This window comes from Monopterus albus, unplaced genomic scaffold, assembly GCF_001952655.1.
Source record: "Monopterus albus unplaced genomic scaffold, M_albus_1.0 scaffold122.1, whole genome shotgun sequence".
Lineage (NCBI taxonomy): Eukaryota > Metazoa > Chordata > Actinopteri > Synbranchiformes > Synbranchidae > Monopterus > Monopterus albus.
Window position 1 is genome coordinate 33,928 of NW_018128002.1, and position 18,466 is coordinate 52,393.

General features: G+C 39.9%; 2 protein-coding genes across 2 annotated transcripts in view; one reads left to right on the forward strand and one right to left on the reverse strand.

Annotated features, from left to right (window-relative positions):
- Window positions 1–7,479, reverse strand: part of fgf22 (fibroblast growth factor 22) — a 36,032-nt gene extending 28,553 nt beyond the window's left edge. Inside the window, exons 1-2 of the mRNA XM_020612232.1 lie at window positions 7,297–7,479; window positions 6,439–6,907 (exon numbers count right to left, since the gene is read on the reverse strand). Of these exons, the coding sequence (XP_020467888.1) occupies window positions 6,439–6,811 (373 nt within the window). The 5' untranslated portion in view covers window positions 6,812–6,907; window positions 7,297–7,479. The remainder of the gene's footprint in view (window positions 1–6,438; window positions 6,908–7,296) is intronic.
- A 7,319-nt stretch (window positions 7,480–14,798) lies between these two features.
- polrmt (polymerase (RNA) mitochondrial (DNA directed)) overlaps window positions 14,799–18,466 on the forward strand; it is a 59,054-nt gene continuing 55,386 nt past the window's right edge. Inside the window, exons 1-4 of the mRNA XM_020612282.1 lie at window positions 14,799–15,015; window positions 15,733–15,831; window positions 16,234–17,042; window positions 17,525–17,658. Of these exons, the coding sequence (XP_020467938.1) occupies window positions 14,874–15,015; window positions 15,733–15,831; window positions 16,234–17,042; window positions 17,525–17,658 (1,184 nt within the window). The 5' untranslated portion in view covers window positions 14,799–14,873. The remainder of the gene's footprint in view (window positions 15,016–15,732; window positions 15,832–16,233; window positions 17,043–17,524; window positions 17,659–18,466) is intronic.

Consider the following 18,466-nt stretch of genomic DNA (forward strand, 5'->3'; position numbering starts at 1 on the left):
AAGTCCAGGGAGTGCCCATGTGCTCCTGTGAGTTTTAGCTTTACAGGGTAAAAAAAGATTTAACTTGATGTCACTTAGGAGAAACAATGAGGTGTCTAATTTTATGTTATCATTTCCTTTATGATCTGGACAGGGAGGGAAATTTGTCTTAAGGGCAACAGATGCATTACAATCCTGTTATTATTTCTTACTAGTCCCAGGCTCCTTGTGATTTTAGGAAAAACTTGAACACCTATAAACTCCTGTACTCAGTGAGCCATAGCGGAATTTAGGGATGCCAAGTTGTTTCTTTTTTTCTCATCTACACCAGAGGTTCTCTTTAAGCTTCTTTATTCCTGGGCTAGTTAAGCATCTTCCAAGACATGATGTCTGGCTCAGTTTGAGCAGGGAGGTTAGAGGATTTATTGGAAGAGTCAAAACAAAACCATTAATCTGTCTTGGTTTATCAAAGGCTGAGGCAAGGACTGGGATTCAATGGTTCGATTACATGCATGCGTGTGTGTGTGTGTGTGAGGGGTCCAAGATGAGTGGTGGCTGCTCTTTGGTGAGCTTCCTCTAACAAATTATTTCAAACAGGTTGTGCTGCAGCAGTAAGACTATCTGGCTGATTGTTTCCAGACACACACACACACACACACATTTATAACAGCACTAATGTATTCTCACTGAGGAAAAGCCCAAAATTTTCACTCATTTTGCAAACTATCTGCTTGGCTATGATAGTGCTTAAAGTTGCTGTCATAAATTGCAGCTCATTACTACAGGGTTGTACAAGGCACCTAAATCACCTCGTATTCAGGCTCATTCTCTGCTATTTACAAGTCCTTCAGAGCATAAATACAACTATCTTTTAACAATAGCTTTAAGGCCCAAGTAGCCCAAGTCTTCTCCTTTGTGTTCCCTTCACACCCACAGGATGTACAGAGCTGAGACATGTTATAAAGGAACTGGGTGCTGTTGCCAAAATCAGACTGTATGAACCTGCTGATGAAAAATCCCACAGAGAGGCCAGAGCCAGGCTGCTAAAGGTCGTTAGCTACTAATTGCTACATTTCTAGACACCATTCATTATATCGAACCCATGGTGGCAGAAACTAGGAATGCTCAGCTAATTAGGGTGACACTGACACTCTTGTCCTGCAATGTTCCCAGGACAGTGATAGTGTGTATGTTTGAGAGAGAGATTTAGCATACATGTTCAACATGCATGCGTGTGTACCAATGATGTTTTATTTAGCTTGTGGCCTCTTAATACCAGGAGCAGCTGGCAAAAGTTTGATCCTCATTTGTCTCCCACAGGCAGAGGCCATGCACCATCCTCACTGGGGGGCGGGGATAATAAATGCATGATTCGTGGGATTTTACCCTCCTGTTGGCATCAAACATACAGTATCAACAAATCCCCTCTCAGTTGAGACAACCTAGGAGAAACCTTACATAATGCCTAATGAGCATTGGGAAACGCTCCAGCACTCCTCTAGCCTTTAATTTCCACCTCAATACTGAGCAGAGCATGCCCCAGCCCTTCTCCTAGCCTCATTAACATGTGCATTCTCCCAATTCAAAACACCAAAGTGATTCCTCCAGCCAGGTGCTTCCCTCCTTAGCCCCTCCAGCCCCAGTGCTGCTGAGCCAGTCATACGTTCCTGCCTGAGCTCTACCAAAATTAATGGTGAGTCATAGTAGGCTCTACAAAGGCCAGGACAGAATAAAGTTTCTTACACCTTTAAAGTGGCACAGAAAGTTTGTAATCTCAGTCATTTTGGTATGTGAATTGCAGCTTAGATAAAACATGAGCTGATGGTGAAGAACAGTGTTTTTTTAAGGGTTCTGACATTTGTTGATTTCAAAATGAATGTTCATGTGAAAAAATGTTCTTTAATAGTACTGCATAGGGTTCCTTTGAAAATAATGTTTAATAATAATAAGTGTCTTATATTTTAGTATTAGGCTATTATATTAAGTATGGTACCTGACAGGAGCTGGAGAGTAGCGCAAAAATGATTTCCAGCTAACCATTATTTATTCCTAAGCCAGAATTTTCTATTTTGATGCCTGAAAGCATACTGAGTACTAGATAACTGCTAACCTAGTCTAGTTGTAGTTCATTAAATCAATCAGTTAAACTGTTAAACAGTTTGCAATATACAAACCAGTTCTTATATTGAGAACAGTTGTTACACCCAGTAACTTGACTTTAAAAGTTCTTCATAACAACTGTGAACTCCCTAATTTAAAAATACAGTAGGTAGCCTTTATTGAGAACTGAGGAAGGAGTTTACTCACAAATAGTTTGGGTTTATGACTAAATGGTGAAGCCTACTCCGGGTAATTACATTAAAATGTAAAATCTGTTATATTTGTTTTTTTAGTTTTGACTACAACAAAAGAATCATCCCCACACCACTTATTAATGGTACACATTAATAAGCTGACTCATAAATCAAATATGAACCATCTTAAAAGATTATACTGACCATTCATGGAGCTAGTCCACAAATGGTCAATATAGTCTTTATTACTCTATGTGCAGATGCAACATCAAACCTTTTCTGCAGCACTAATCCCCCCTTTTTCCATTTGCAAACTCAAGCCAGTCTCTTCTTGATGAGTGACAGTTTTCTCCTGGCTACAACAAGTTTGAATAATTTCCACAACATATTCAAGTGGGATGGAAGATTTTCTTCCCATGGGCCCTGTCAAAGTCAAATACACTTGTGAGCTCAGAAAACTCTTACATCAAACAGCTAGATGTTTGATGTGAGACGTATACCAAGGGAAATTTAGTAAACACAACACACCCTAGCTGTGAAGGCTGCATGGCTATAGAGGCACAAAGCAGAGCTAGTCTGGCCGCAGTGACTTTTGTGGTTATAGTGGTGTGGTGCGGTGACATTATTTCCTACATGTGAACAGGGTGTCACTACCTGGATGCTACTCAAACGTTTGATGCCTTTAGCCACACACACCCAAAATGTAATGGCCCATCCATTAAAATGGGATGAAAAATTAAAAGATAACATAAAATACATTTGTAAAACTAATAGAATGAGGAAGATCAATGGAAGAAAACACCAATTACCTACATGTATAAAGTGAATTTGATTTTAATGAGTATAGATGAAGCATTTTTTTCTACTCTTTATTCCACACTATACTGAGCTGTATGATTTGCTGTTGCAATTGATGGTGAAACAGTTGCCGGGCATACCAGCACAGCTGTTGTGCTGTAGCACTAATTAGCAGGCTATGACCAATGACCCAGGGCAGGATATGATCATACCTGCCTCTGGAGCTTTTGTAAACACTTGGGTGCATTTTTCCCCTCAATCATTTTCTGTTTTGCCATAGGTCAAAAGAAAAACATGTTGAGCCCCCCCTTTTTTAGTTTCTGTACTTTGCCTCTTTTTATGGCTATTTCACAAGTTATTTTTAGTAACTTCATTGATCAAGTAGTTTTTTAATTATAGATCTATCTATATAGAGACCATCTAGTTTCACATGCTGTAGTCAGTTTATTTATGGCCATTTATATTGTCTGATTTCTTTCTCTCTAGTTTGATTAAGAAATACTCCACTGTAAATAAATGCCTAGTTAACTGACAACATGAAATCTTTGTGTTTGTTTGTATGTGTTTGAGTGCATGTTTGGTTACATTTTCACATGGGCTTGGGTGAGGCAGGACTTTTTTCTCAGAACATTTCGGAGATATGCCTCAGTTAGTCTGTCCTGACCCTCACCACTGAGAGGTTTTAATTTCATTTTAATGCAAAGAGAGTATCTAATTTCTTATTCATTCTTCAGTAAACATGCTAACCCTGTCTAGCTCTGTCATCCGTTCACGCCTCCGTCCTTCTACGTCAATCATTCTCCCTCTCACCTCCTCCCTCAGCTGTTCCATGTCCCTGCTCCACTGGGATTGATACAATATTTTCCAACCTCAATTAGCAGACAGCCTGTTGACTAATTCCGACTGTTTTTGCACCTGAGTGGGAGCTGGAGTTGGGGCTGGAAAAATTGAGTGGGGTGGAGGTGAGCGCCGGGGCCTGGGTGTAGTAGGCAGAGCTGCTGGGGCAAATAGCTGTGTCAACAAGAGTGTAGGGGCAACACAGAGGACAGAGGAGGGGTCGAACAGACTGTTGGACAGCATTCAGTGAAAGCTCAGGCTGAGGACAGTTCTGAGCAGAGTAATAGTAGTGTTTGTTGTGCTGGACAGCACTATATGTTGCACAAGCAAGATAATACAGGCAAAACAGTACTGTCTCTAACATTGTATGCATCTGTATCTGTGGTTTTACATATTCTCAAACTATTCAAGCACATGTCTGCAAGTTTGCTTTATATGTTTTGCTTTGGGGTCAAATAGAAGTTGATATTTCGGAAGTATTGATAGAGTCATAAAAATGCATCCACTACGCTAATGCTTCAGTGTAGTATCTGTGTCACTGCTTTTGTAATTAAATATTTATAACTTCCTGCTTGTCCAGCCACTCAGATTTATAGCATGGCTACTGCATGAGTATCAAGAAATATCAGTATCAAAGGCTTTAGATCCGATAGAAAGCCTCCTTATGTGATGATAATAATGAGTGCCTCACACAGTATAAGAGCGAGACATCAAAAGGGCCTTAAACCAGAACCGTCCTATTGTGAGACACAGCCACAGACTAACCACAAGGTGCATTTTGTTAACTTTTTAGGCAAAGCCTACATGACCACTGGTTTGGCACTGTGCTCAGCTCAGAGTGTAGGTACACACCCTCGTTCTGTGTGAGCACAGAAAGAATCGTTCTTTCCACCAAAGGAAATGAGAGGATGCTGGCTAAAGTTTATGAGGGCATTACATTCAAGGGGGGGGGAGTTTTTTAATAGAGAGCCAGTGCTTCCACCTAAGGATAAATGGCATAGCAATAAAAAAAGACATTTCAAAGACATTAAACACTTTTCATATGTTTCAATTCAAACGCCCTCATTTTGCCAGATTGCTACAAGTCTTCCAGAATGTGTCATATTCAAGAAAAGTATATTTAACATGTATTTTATGGTAGCTCATATGTATTATGTAAAATGAGAGAATAAAGTCTCAATTTAGGTAAGTTCACAGCTCTAACAGTGATAATTCATCTCAGTCTGAATTTCTACCAATGTGCGCGGTTTTAACTGATTCTTCCAGGTGACAAATTATAACAGGGTCATAAATGTCATCCAGTCTTCAAGCTGGAGCTATTGAAACAGGTGTAACAGACTGACTGGCCGATTGGCTGGATGCAGCATCTGCTCCTGTCCCCAGTAGATGTACGGAAAAATTCTGACTCACCCACTTGTGTAAAAAGGCATTAACGACCAAATATATAAATATTACCATCAAAGGCATAAGCATCTCTAAGGGCTAGCCAGTCAGTCAGTGACTAATGGAGAGAGGGAGGTCAGATCATGACCAGAGTCGGCTCATCTGACCTGACCAAGGTTTGAAAGACACCCACTGATGGACACACTAAAGAGGCACTGCTGCTCTATGAACAACATCTTCTCCGGTGTCTCTGAACCACAGACTGTATATCAACTAGAGGCTTATTAACAAAATAACCTGGGTCAGTCTGAAGCTGCACCACTGCATAATGAACACAAGTGGGCTGGCATGCTGAGAAGTGTTATTCTGTCTGAGCGGTTGCTAAGAGGTATGACATAAGGTGCAAGGCAGAGCAGCACTGATAGCAGAATATGAAGGGAAATTTACAGCCATGTGCATGATTGCCAGAAAAAAATATGATCCAAACTGTAAAGTGTTCAATAAGGAAAGTCCAAATGCTAATGCATGTTGCATTTAAGAGGCCAACTCAGTGATTTAAATTGACATTACTACATATGCGCACACGCATAGACATACAAATCATCACATAGACAGAATAAGCTCTTATGGAGTAGTTTAAATTGGACTTCTCATTAATGACTTATCAAACTGAAGAGCACACATTAATCTGTTTGCATTAATTGTTAGTGTTTCAGTTTACACCTGCTACTTAAAACTGATGCACTTTCATCACAGTTTGGACAAATTAATTCCCAGTGAAACAGAAGCCTTTCTTCCAAGCCCAGTTTGCACTGCCAACTGATGCTCAATGTCTTTCTTCAGCTTTCTAGTAAACTCAGTGCTGGCTGTCTCATGAGGAGCTTATATCCACACTAGGGTATTTTCTTCTTACCTAGCAACGTATCTTTCATGTTCTAAACACAACACAAATAGTTCAGCACTGGTTTAACTGTAGACTATTCCTATGCATAGCCTATGAATTCCTGCTATAAAAGTGAACAAATAAGAAAGTCCAGTCATAACAATAAAAGTGAGAACGTCACAGGGCATCCTGACCACTCTCTGACGCTCAACACACATTTGAGATAGAGAACTTAGATGCACTTTGGCTGTGCCAGCTACTTACTGTCTGCATAGTTTTTCCGCCGAGTACCATCCACCTTGCCTGTTTTGTCAATGCACAGGAAGAACTTGTTGGCAGAGTAAAGTCGCCTTAGTCGGACGTCACCCTCTAGGTGATTGTAACTGCGAGTGTGCCTTTCCAGTGTCCATGAACAATTGATGCCATTTGCCAGCACCTGAAGGGGTTCATGCTGTACCCGAGGAGGACAGGCCCCTGTGGCACTGCCAGAGGAGACCAAGAGCAGGGTGAAGCATGCCAGGCAAATGGAGGCTGCACTGGGCAGTAGGATTGGTCGCCCGGCAGAGGCTGTAGTAGTTGCGGTGCCAAAAGCAGGTTCAGGACAGAGATGAGCTACGGATGGCGTCCATCTGCACATGGTGGGTCAGACTCCCAAGGTGCACCTTGTGCAAGCTGTATGCATGCTGATTATTGGAAGATGTCCCAGTAGAAGGATGCCAAGAGGGTGGGAATCCTGAAGAGAGAAAGGAGGGAAATGTCACTCACAGTAGATTCTCTGGATGCCCCCAATGACCAAGCTCTACTTTGGGTTGTCAGCAGGCCTTCCTACAGTGACAATCTTGTCAAAGTTTCTCTGGTTGTCCTCTTCGGTCTTCTTTCTTACTCTATTTGTCCACTTCTTTCATAAAGTATTGAAATTTTATGGTACCGCCTTTAAAAAAGTTCTTCTTTAATGTTGCTCCTTGTCTCTCAGTTTGTCCTCTTCCTTGGACCCAAGTCTTCTTTCCTGGTCAACAGATAAAGTCCTGGGGTGTATGAGGATGCACACATGTTCATGTTTGTGTGTCAATATGTGTTTGTGTAAGTGTGTATGGATATGTGTGTTTCTGTGAGTATGTGCACCTTGCAATGCTCTGCTCTGTCCAGCTGGATAGGAACAAGGTGCCTGTTTGAGCTGCTGACCCGTGCTGAGAAGGAGTTGAGTGAGAGTTGGTGACTGACTCTGTGCTTGCAAGTGTGTGTGTGTTTGTATGTATGCCTGAGTGTGTGATACTGAAAAAAAGCGAGAAAGAGAGAGAGAGAGAGAGAGAGAGAGAGAGAGAGAGAGTGGGAGTGAGTAAGTGAGTGAGTATGGGAGGGAGAAAGCTGATGTGTGTTTGCAACACAGAAAGCGAGGCAGTGAGAGTGTGTCTGTCAGAGTTAGCGGCAGTCAGCCACTGTGTGTCAGCCAGCACAAAGCAGTGAAGCAGCAAGCTAATGGTCTCATGCTCTGCTGTGTGCAGTCAGTCAGTCACTCAGTCCTCTCTTCTGTGGAGGTACCGGCTGAGCGGTCCTGCACTTTATCCTGGGCAGGGCCAGCATCTAGATGGTTGAAAGGATGGGGGGTGGTGGGTGGGGCCACCAGACTCATTCATAACCATTTTAAACAAATGAGAAAGCCTTCATGAAGCACCATCCACTTTCTGTTCTCTCTCAGAAAAGTTTATTCTGTGAGGAACAAGTCATTTGATTTTCACCTGAGGATTTTATTATCCTCTTTTCACAGTCACAGACACCTGGAAAGACTTATGTCCCCTTCGTATCCCCTTGATGTGAACGATGAAGCATTTTGTAACATGGTCAAATCAGCTCCATTACTGTCCAGTGAACCAGCAAGGAGACCATTTTTGATACCTTCACTCTTTTTTCTTCTCTGTGGCCACATGGGGCAAATTAAGGGAGCCTTTCCATTTTTTATGGCTGCTGGTTTTAATCACCAAGCAGCTGGAAACACAGAGCAGGTGTCAGTGGAGTTAGTCCAGATGAAGCCTGAGAGACTTTCTGATCACCTTTGTTAATGTTTCAATGAAACAACCTCTCTGATCTCTACAGAACAGGATGGAAATCGAAAACACTTTTTTGTGACTTCCCACACTCTTGTCTGTTTTTTTTTTTTACAAGCCGTGTAATGAATCTGATTAAAACAAGGCATTAAAGCTCAGTCCCACAATTTGGTTGACAAGGATGACTTTGCTATTATATCATTATTAACCAAAATGTAAATAAGATGTAAAAGAAAAAAGATATAGTTTATACTATCTGACTGGACAAGAACTTAAAAGACCATTTTGGGAACTATACCCATTTGCTTTCTTGTTGCTTTCATGTCTGTATGGTAAATATAAGCTGTAGCCAAGAGCTGATTAAGCTAGCTTAGCATAACAGCTGGAAACAGGAGGTAAGAGCTAGCCTGGTTTTGTCCAAGATAACAATTTACACCTAACAGCACATCTAAAGCTCACTAATTAACACACTACATTGTAATTGTTTTATCTTTACAAAAACTAAATGTAAAAATAACAATTAGCAATTAACAATTAGCCATTTCACAGAGGGTTATATGCTTTACTATTTCAGTTCCTGTTGCCAGGCAACCATTGAAGAATCCAGGAAGTTATAAAATAAATCCTTTTTTTAACATTTAATTTTTTTTGGAAGGATTTAACAAATTTGTTATCAAAACCAGGCTAGGTGTTTCTCCCTGCTTTCAGCCTTTGTGCTACGCTGTGCTTTGTGCTAAATGACTGCTGGATTAAGTTTCATATTTAATACACAAATATGAGTGGGCACTGATCTTCTCATCTAATTCTCTTCCTAAAATAATCAAATAAACATAAATAAGCAAAAGAAAAGATGCAGAAGCTTTCAAGGGGAACTGTCCAGTGAACACTGGCAATTACCTGCTTTTTAAAAGCACATGAATACCACCCTGAGGCCACACTAGTCCAGTGCTGGAAGTGTGTTTGAGGAGTAAAGGGTGACAGTCACTTTACACTCTTTAGCTTGTAAACATCCCCCTTGCAGTCCGTCTGGCCCCTACTTAAACTTTGCCATTATAAAGAATAAACTATGACAGAGACCAGTCATCTCTCACCTCCAAACTCCCAGCTCCCCAGAGTCATTCCTGTCTACCTGCTTTTATGCTCTGCTCTTTGGTGCCCACCAGGTTCCTCAGAAAAGCTACTTTCAGCATAGATGCATGTGTGTCCTTTGTAAAAAAATCAGTCTTTTGCCCTCAGTTAAACCACGCTAGCACTCCCTTTATGTTCTACTACTTAATTGATGCTTTCTCTCCTCCTGTCTCTGTCTTGATCTGTTCTGTGTACATGGACTGATTATGACACAATGGGCCCCTGGGCACAAATGTGAAAGGCCTCCCCACACATTGTGGCAAGACACCCAAAATGAAACAGACATGTTTTGTTCGTTTTTAAAGTGATTTTTTCCTTTATGTGTCTGAAAATGTTTTTCTTCTCTTTGTGGTCTTCTTGCATGTCTTTATAGTCATTTTTCTTTTCTTTGCAGTTGTTTATTAATTCTTGGTGGACAATTTGTCTTTTTTACTCATTTTGCACCTCTCTTTTTATAGTAATTTTGCATCTTGTGTTTTTTCCCGCTTTCTGGGATATTTTACAGATGAGCTCCAGGGGCCCCATGACTCATTCTGAACACAGCCTTCGTGCTGTATGACATTACCTCCCCGTCTTCAAAAATAACATGTAAATAGTTCTCAGGACATTGGAGTGTTTGCAGGCTTGATTCAGTAGGCTATTTGATTTATTCCCACCACCACCATTGTCATGAATATTTCTTAATAATGTTATAAAAAGCATTTGGATAATACCTTCTTTTGCTTTATGCTTGACAACAGTGTAAAATGCTTTTCGTGAAAATATTGTATGTTAAGTCTACAGGAAAATTATATCAGTGGAGCTGCATCATCATTGCCAACTTGTCAAACTAATCAGTTAGCAAGTGAGATAATTTTTGTTCTGAGGAAATAGTACATTTGAAATACAGTGTAAAAAAACTTTTAAATAACAAGGTTCTGCTCCATCCCTTCTCTTTACTGGCTGGGGCAGATTGTTTTGTTGCACATGCTTGTAAATCAGATGATGCTTCCAACTCATACTTTCAAACTGCAAACTGCTTAACCCCCTTTAACATGTATGTTTCCAGTATGACAGTTTAAAGCATTAATATTTAGAGCAGAGTTATGAATTCTTTTATAGCACAAAAAGTTAAAATTACATTTGTACTATTTTTTGTTTAAATGATAGCGAACTTTCAGATAAATCATTATGCTATAGACAAGTAATAATTAATATAATCATAAATTGTTATTGCATGTTTTATATAATAGAAATTTTTTATAAAGTAACATGAATATTTTTAATATACAAAATCAGCTGTGTCTGCTGCTCACTTGACCCATGTGTAATGAAATAAAGAGAAAAGACACCAATTTTTGCAAATTATAATTTAATACAAAGTATGCAGTGTGCTGTCTGCTTTGTATTGTACTGTGCATACTTTAAAGAAAATTCACTATTTTTTTACTGCCTTCAAGTGCGTTCAGAATATGTTTAACATAAGCCATAATTATATTTTGAAACTCAAATATATCTTATATATTTTAATACATTTAAATAGTGTCCTTATTTTTGTAAAATTAATAAAATGTATATATTGGTCACTCTTGTTTTCTTGGGTTTTTTCAGTTGGACTGGTGTCTCTTTGTCAAATATGTGTAGATGAAAAAAAAAAAACTGAAAATATGAGGAAGTGAGGGAGAAAAGAAGTACCAATAAAGAACCCGGATGAAGATAGTTTCCTTCCCATATTGTAATTTCTGATAATTAAAGTCATACAATTATTATATGTAATGTAGAAGTCCCCAAAAATTGGAGTGGCCCCTGAGGTCAACAACACAGCTTGGGCCTCATGTGAACATCAGATGTGGCAGTAGATTGCTTTGTGGTGTCTTGGATACAAATTTTTAGGCCCTTAGCTCAGTGTCAAAGCAGACACAAGCATAATGCATTTCTTTGTTAAATGACTCAACATGCAATGCCTTGCCGTTTTACTGTGTGCATCTTTGATGTTGAAAACTACAGTAATTTGGATGATTTCAAGTGTGTAACACATAGATGATTTAATAAATGTTTAGTTAAGCTAACTCTATTTACAGTTGTCCAGCTCATGTGTGTAACCCAATGCATAACTTCTAATTTTACAGTTCAGAAGCAAGTACAAGGAGTCTTTTGGGACATTGTAGCTGTCTGCTAAATGCTACCACATCTTAGTTTAGCGTGTTATTATGGTAACATTTACCAATTAGTGTGACACAAACTACAGCTGAAGGCTTAGTTCTACAGGTATTTGGTCTTGAACTAAAATACTGGGATTAGAGTTTAGGTTAACAGATTGTAATTCATTGGTTCTTTATCTACCTCATTGGGTGATAATTGGGTATAGTTTTGCTGGGGTTGGCATATCCTGAGATGAGCATTTAGGTGAGTTGAGTTGAGCTGAGCCACGCTGTGTGGGTGTGCCCTGAGCTGAGAACACCACTCTGTGAGCCAGATGCAAGGAGGATGTTCTCAAGTGGAGGAACCTAATCTTTCCCAGCAGGGATCCAAGCGGCTCTGTAAGTGTATGAATAGAGATAATATCTCTATAATGAGCCCTTTTTGTATCATCAAAGTCTTCAAAGGGGTCTGAAACCCAACCTCCCTCCTAGCATTGACAATCCCTCAGTAATAGCTCCCTATTATTAATTGTTTTGCCTGCCTCCTAAGTCTATGTGTCTCTCTTTTGCTTTTGTAGCTGCGTTTAAGCTACTCACCCTTGACCTAGTGCTTTTAAATGTACTGACATTCTTCCAGTATGCAACTCTGTGCTGGGAGGATATTTGTTTTCCTTGTTCTAGGTAATACTGTTTTCAGATACATTTCCAGACACAATCTATTTTCTCCTAACTGTGGATCCTGAGGTGCAAAAAGTTATAGCATTCACATAAGGAAATTATCTCATACATATTATTTACAAGTAGCAATTTATCCTTTCAGCACACTGCCAACACTGGTTCAGATATTTTTGAGCTGTCTGCTGTGGTTGGCTGACATAAACCTGGATGACCAGACTGCTACAACCCAACTTCGCTGAAGACATGGCCTTTGTGACCACTGTCTGTTGGCCACAGCTATATGATAAGTGAGTCGTCTATCTGATGCTGTGAAGAGCTGTGAGATGCAGCATCCCAGTTTTTTTACAGGATAATGAGCAGAGATTCAACTGACTGATAATGTTTTATGAAAAAAGTGACATGTCAGGAGTGATTAAACATCTGTCCCCTCCTAATCTGATCTGTCAGAAGCACATAACAAAGGACACGGATAGAACAGGATGCTGGTAGCAAAGATGGGAAAAAACCCCTTTTAAAATCATTGCTGACTCTGCATTTCTACATTCTCCTAATGAAAGGTGCTGTTGTTGCCTTAGGTACAGTAGCTTTGTCTGGATGCTGAGGGTAACCCAGGATTATTACTGTATAGTCTGAAGTATACATGATTCTCTCAAATGATTTTATTAAGACACACTTTTAAACATTTTAAGTGAGCCAATGCATGTGTGGGGAAGCCCAGTCAGTGATGTGTGAGTCACCACAGCCCAGTAATGGACTGTGCATAAGCCCAAACGATCTTTCTGATGTCTATCTCACTGACCATAATGGACATAAGGTGTGTGATATGATGAGTAATATTTCAGTTTTAAGGGTTGCATCAGTGCTCCAGAGGTTTCCAAATGTAAGTCCTACTATGACTACTTTGTTGTCACAGATGTCACATGTATGGAGGCACATGAAGAAGCTCCTTTAAACACGTTTTTCCACACAGGACAGGTCAGCAATTCCATGTAAATGGTGCAGACACACACACACACACACACACACGGGACTCAGTCACACAAACAAGCACATGCCAAAAGCATTTACCAACACAAGCATCTCACAGAGAAGTATCTCCATCAACTTTCCTTGGCCAGGTGAAGCAGTTTCAAAAACAGACCTCTCTCCATCTGTTAAACAAATGGGGAGCCCATACAAAGGTGTGCAAAATAATCCACATGATCAAAGTGAAAGAGAATGGCAGCCTTGTCCTGGCCTGGCCATTATCAGGCCCCATGAATGCCTGTCTTCTTCTCCTTTGTTGGCTGGGGCATTGACAGTCACTCACCCGGCAATGACAGTCACACCATCGCAAAGAGCCAGCCGCCGACAGGGGCCAACCACATCAAACGAGGCTGTCAAGGGGCCCTGCTCGTGAACCGTGGCAACAAACACCTCCTGATCCTCACCTACAGCTCAGTAGCAGCGGCTGTGCTCTCAGCCACTGCCTCCAGTGAGAAAAGATGTACTGCATAGACCTAATTTCCTCCTGTGCCCCCCACCTTCCACCCCCTTTGTCAAGTAGTGCTTGGGTTAACTTCCAGCCTGCTGAGACATAAAAGGCTGCTAAAGTGTTTAAGAATGCTTTATGGATGCATGACAAGGGGAGGCCAACACTGCTGTGGGTCAGAAAGTATACAGGATATAAATGAAATAAAGTCAGTTTTACTTTCAGTTTGGAGCCGAGCACACTGTTGTTAAACTTTATGATGTCTGACCATCAATAGTCCACTGGGGAAAAAAAAGACTATAATAGGCTGTAACAAATATTTTGGTCAAATCAGCAGGAGAGCAGGTTGCAAGTGTATTCTACCAGCCTGAGATCACACAAATGGAAATAAATGTAACAGCAGTCGTTTTATTCTTCAGTTAATGAGAACTTTAGATCAAATAATAGCCACAACTGTAAATTCTGTCATGAGACAACACCTATAAGTGGCCATTTACATGCTCACAAAATGCTTGAAACACGATAATTTTCACTTGAAATTTATGGAGAAGGCCAGAATTTGCCTGCTGCATGTTCAGTAGGCTATTTATTATTTTTTCTTGTTTATATAAATCTATATAGTTGCTAGCTACAAAATCCAAACATTTGACATCTCTGCTAATCATATCTTTATATACGATGTAAAATAAAAAAATTAACAAATGATATTAAAAGCAGTATAAAGGTGAACACAAATGCAAAAATATTGTACAAAACATGATGTGTACTGTGTTGTAACCCTGGTCTCCTGACTGACCTCTGGTTCTACTTCTTTTGGCTGGGGTGAGACTGCCACCTGTAGGCAAACACAATTCACTATCCATCTCACACTATATATAAATGTTTCACTTTGTCACTTTAGCTACTGACATCACAAAAAAAGAGGAAATATGAGGAAGAACTAAATATTCATTTATTAACAATTGTAGCCTAGTTCTGCCTATAAAATTATGAAAACAGGAAAATATATTATTAAAGACATAAATAAATGTATCATTGTACTGTTAGTGCTAGCATTACTTACAGCATGTTCGAAATCCAAACAAAGAAGCATCTTGCAGAGAGGTTGCATGCAGGATAAGGGATTCGCAAGCCTAGCTCGACTTTTCTACGATCTTCTAGCCATGCCTTAAACACGGATCGTTGGTCTTCGTGATTAGCTTGGTCTAATTTAAGATGGATGCCTAGTAGTTTGAACGAGTGAGGTCGTTGCATGTTACCATGTCACTTCTTAGAGTTTGTGCCGTTGTTAAATGTCTGAATCGTCGCAGTTTATTTGAAAGGTGTGCTGTTGGTGTGTCTTTGGCGGGCTGCTGCCGGCTGTGTGTGTCCATAAGAAACGATGTACTCCGACGAATGTCAGGTGAGCCTAAGGAGCCTCAGGTTAAGATTACAACTCGTGTGGCTTCAGTGGGATGTACTGGTTTGTTCAGTTTCGTTGACGACTCTTGTGTTAAATGTTAGTGTACTTGCATGCTATTTTAACCCATACTTACGATTAACGTTACTTATTGCAGCATTAAACGAGCAAATGGTTAGATTGGGTCATGTAACAGTTTGGTAAAATGATTACTAAGTCCAGCGTAGGGGATGTTTTGTGTTGGGCATGAACCTAACAATAAACTGTTGGTAGGGAGCGAGTAACTAAACGTATTTGAATTGTTTTTTTAAATTACACGCGTTCGCTGTAACAACTTTAGTCAATATAACGTTACTATAAATGTCACTAATATTACTGGGGACCTTACACGATGACATTACTTAGTCATAGCATCGTCATTTTAGCTCATTTTGTGTTTCCTGAAGAGCGAGTCAACCAAAACGTCAGTGTTTCAGTCCCTAGTTGCTTCTGGTTCAGTGTGAAGTAAATGTTAAGCAGTGAGCAGAATGTCTTGGCACTATATTGTTATTAATTGTTGCACAGCTAGTAAGAGGCAAAACCCTCTGCTCAAAATACAGTATGCAGTAAGAGTCAAAAGTCTAGTCTTTTGAGTAAGGTCTTAACATTGGTTTGAAAGTAGACATGTTTCTAAGGGATGCTAATGATTTGCATTAAGCCCTGCTGTTTTTATTTTGTCAGGGTCATCTTTGCTATTTCAAAGAAGAAGCATTTCATTTGTAAGGCCAAAGGCAGACGAGACAAAGAAACATGTACTGGAACAGTCTCAGCTGTTAGACGGTATGTCACTATGTCACTGTAGGCTGCAGGTTGTTACACAAATATAATTACCATGTCATACTAAATGTTGGCATATTAAAGTTGTCTGATCTGCTTTTCATGTCTAAATGCTGCCAGTTCAAACTGCATTTGTCAGCACCATTAGTTTACTGTGTTGTGTCCTGATACGTATGTTAGTACACAGATGGGTCCGGAAAAGCCTCATTCATTTATACCTTAATCCTTCCTGTATGTCCTTGATGTTTGTGCTACAAGCCTGTGAGATGTTAGGAGTATTTCCTGGGCCTAACTAATTATTGTAGCCTGTAGTGCTATCTGTATTTCAGTGTATTACTCTGAAAATGGCTGGAAAGTAGTTCTCTTTACTCACATTAGATGCCTAATTTTATTTTTCCTTCTCAGTACTTGAGGCAAGGATCCAGCAACTCCAATCTGATATTGTCCAACATGCAAAGGTGCAGTTTGTTAAAGCTCCCTCCTCTGGAAGAGGGGTTTCATCTATTAGGGCGACCAAAAGCACATCTCTGGAGAAAACAGACATTCCTAAATCAGGAACAGCTGTTAGTAAAGGGGCATCTACATCCAATCCCAGTCGCTGGTTGGAAAAATTAACTCGGGAGAAGGATATCAAAATTAAAAAACAGCAATGCCTTCAGCAAAAAATACAGAAAAATGTCAAGGAGAAACCAATAACCAGATCTAAAGGTAACAAAACCAGCTCAATGCTCCCAGGTACTTCACATAAAATTATAATGACCACCGCTACAAAGACTTCAGTTAAGAAGAGAAAAACGCAGATGAAATTATCTGATGAAAGTTGTGCTGCAGCAGCCACACCACATAGAGTCTCTAAAGAGGAATGCAAGGACTCTAGAAATCAGCTTCTCAGTAAAGAGGGCCAAACGCAGACTGATGCTGATGCCCAGGGTAGGGCTAAGGAACTGGCTAATGTGGAGGAGCTGGAGAGGAGGCTCAGTCAAAAGGTGAGCCATTGTTCTTCAAGTAACCAAGGGCATCCACATCTGGACGCTGACGGAGCTGCATGTACCGACATCAAACTTAGAATCCACTCTTACCTGGAGGCATGTGTGTTTGTTGGGGACACTGACCGGGCGCACAATTTCCTGCTTAGCCAACACAGGGTTAGGAGACGACGTAAACATCTGGACACAAACGTCTACAACGTCATGATGAGGGTGTGGGCCAAGAAGGTAAGTTCAACAGTAAAGACACCATGTTTGAAAATGTATTTGTGGTTTGACTTTTTAGACAAAATAAGGAAATGTAATTGGGTGTCCCAGGGAAATATTCTAACCTTGACAATTTTTTTTTTAATTGGCTGAAACCAGATGGTTAGTTTACTTTACAAATTTTGTGTACTTACAGGTTAAAGCAACTTGTTGTTAGACATTGTTACCGATGGCAAGAAAACTTGTTTTTACTTTTACATGTGAATGATGGCAACTGTCAGGGTGCACATTTTTATTATAAGTACTTGTACATTTTCTGGTTCACAGGGTGTTCACAGTCTTTCTGTTGCACTTTAAATGTGAACCACATCACTTAAATGAAGTCTCATGCTTGATCATTTAGTTGAATTTTATTCACTTGGAAACAGAAGCATTTCTGGAATGAACACTAGTGACGTTTACCTGAATTCACCGTTCAGTGGCCCTTCCATGTCTCTCTGTAGGGCACATTAAATCAGATCGGGCGCATGTTTATTCTTTTGGAAGAGGCTGGTTTGAAGCCAAATCTGGGCTCCTATTGTGCTGCTCTGGAATCTATGGGCCGCAGTCCTAACTGCTCCCCAGAAGTCATCACAAGGTATGTGCATACACCATCTGTGAACGCGTGTGAGTTTGTAAACACGTTGGTCTTGCTCAAGGTGAGTAATATCAGGGGTACGAACATGCACGCATACAAAGTCACATTTTAGAGGGGTCTTACTTTTGGGTCATGAGAGAGATTTAAGTTTTAAAAAGGGGAAGAGCAGTAATGCACAGACTATCAGTTGTCATGCCATCCTCTTTTTTTTTTTTGCTGCATCCTGTCAGTTCTGGCATAGACTTTTTCACTACACATTTTTAAAATTCTAAAATTATGTTGTCAGGCAACTAGTATAGTGTTAATTTAAGATAAGCTTATGGATCTAGAGTCTATGCTCTGTTAATTGCTAATTAGCCAATTATTGTTATTTCCTTCTTTTTTTTGCAGTTAGTGTAAAAGTGCTAAAATACCATGTACATGCACACATTTTTACTGTTGACTGTATATTTTTTATAAACAGTTTTGTAAATTAAAATGTACAAAAATGTTTAAGGCAGCAATTGCACCCATCTTTTACCTACTGATGTTTTTCATTTTTAGGTTACTTGTGAATTATAGCCTCACTATGACTGTAAGATAGCCATTTTGGTTACATGCTGGTTATGTCATTTTTGTAGCAGCATGACCTAAAAAAGACCCTAGTGAGATTTTTAGATGTGTGTCTAAAATCTGTCTTATTTATCACAATTACTTCTTTGGCTTTTTCATAGTTTTTTTTTTTCCTCTTGTGAAAATATTGTCTGTGGTCATGGATTTTCCTTGTTAAACCTATTTACAGTGATAAAATGCTTTATCTTCAGTGTTC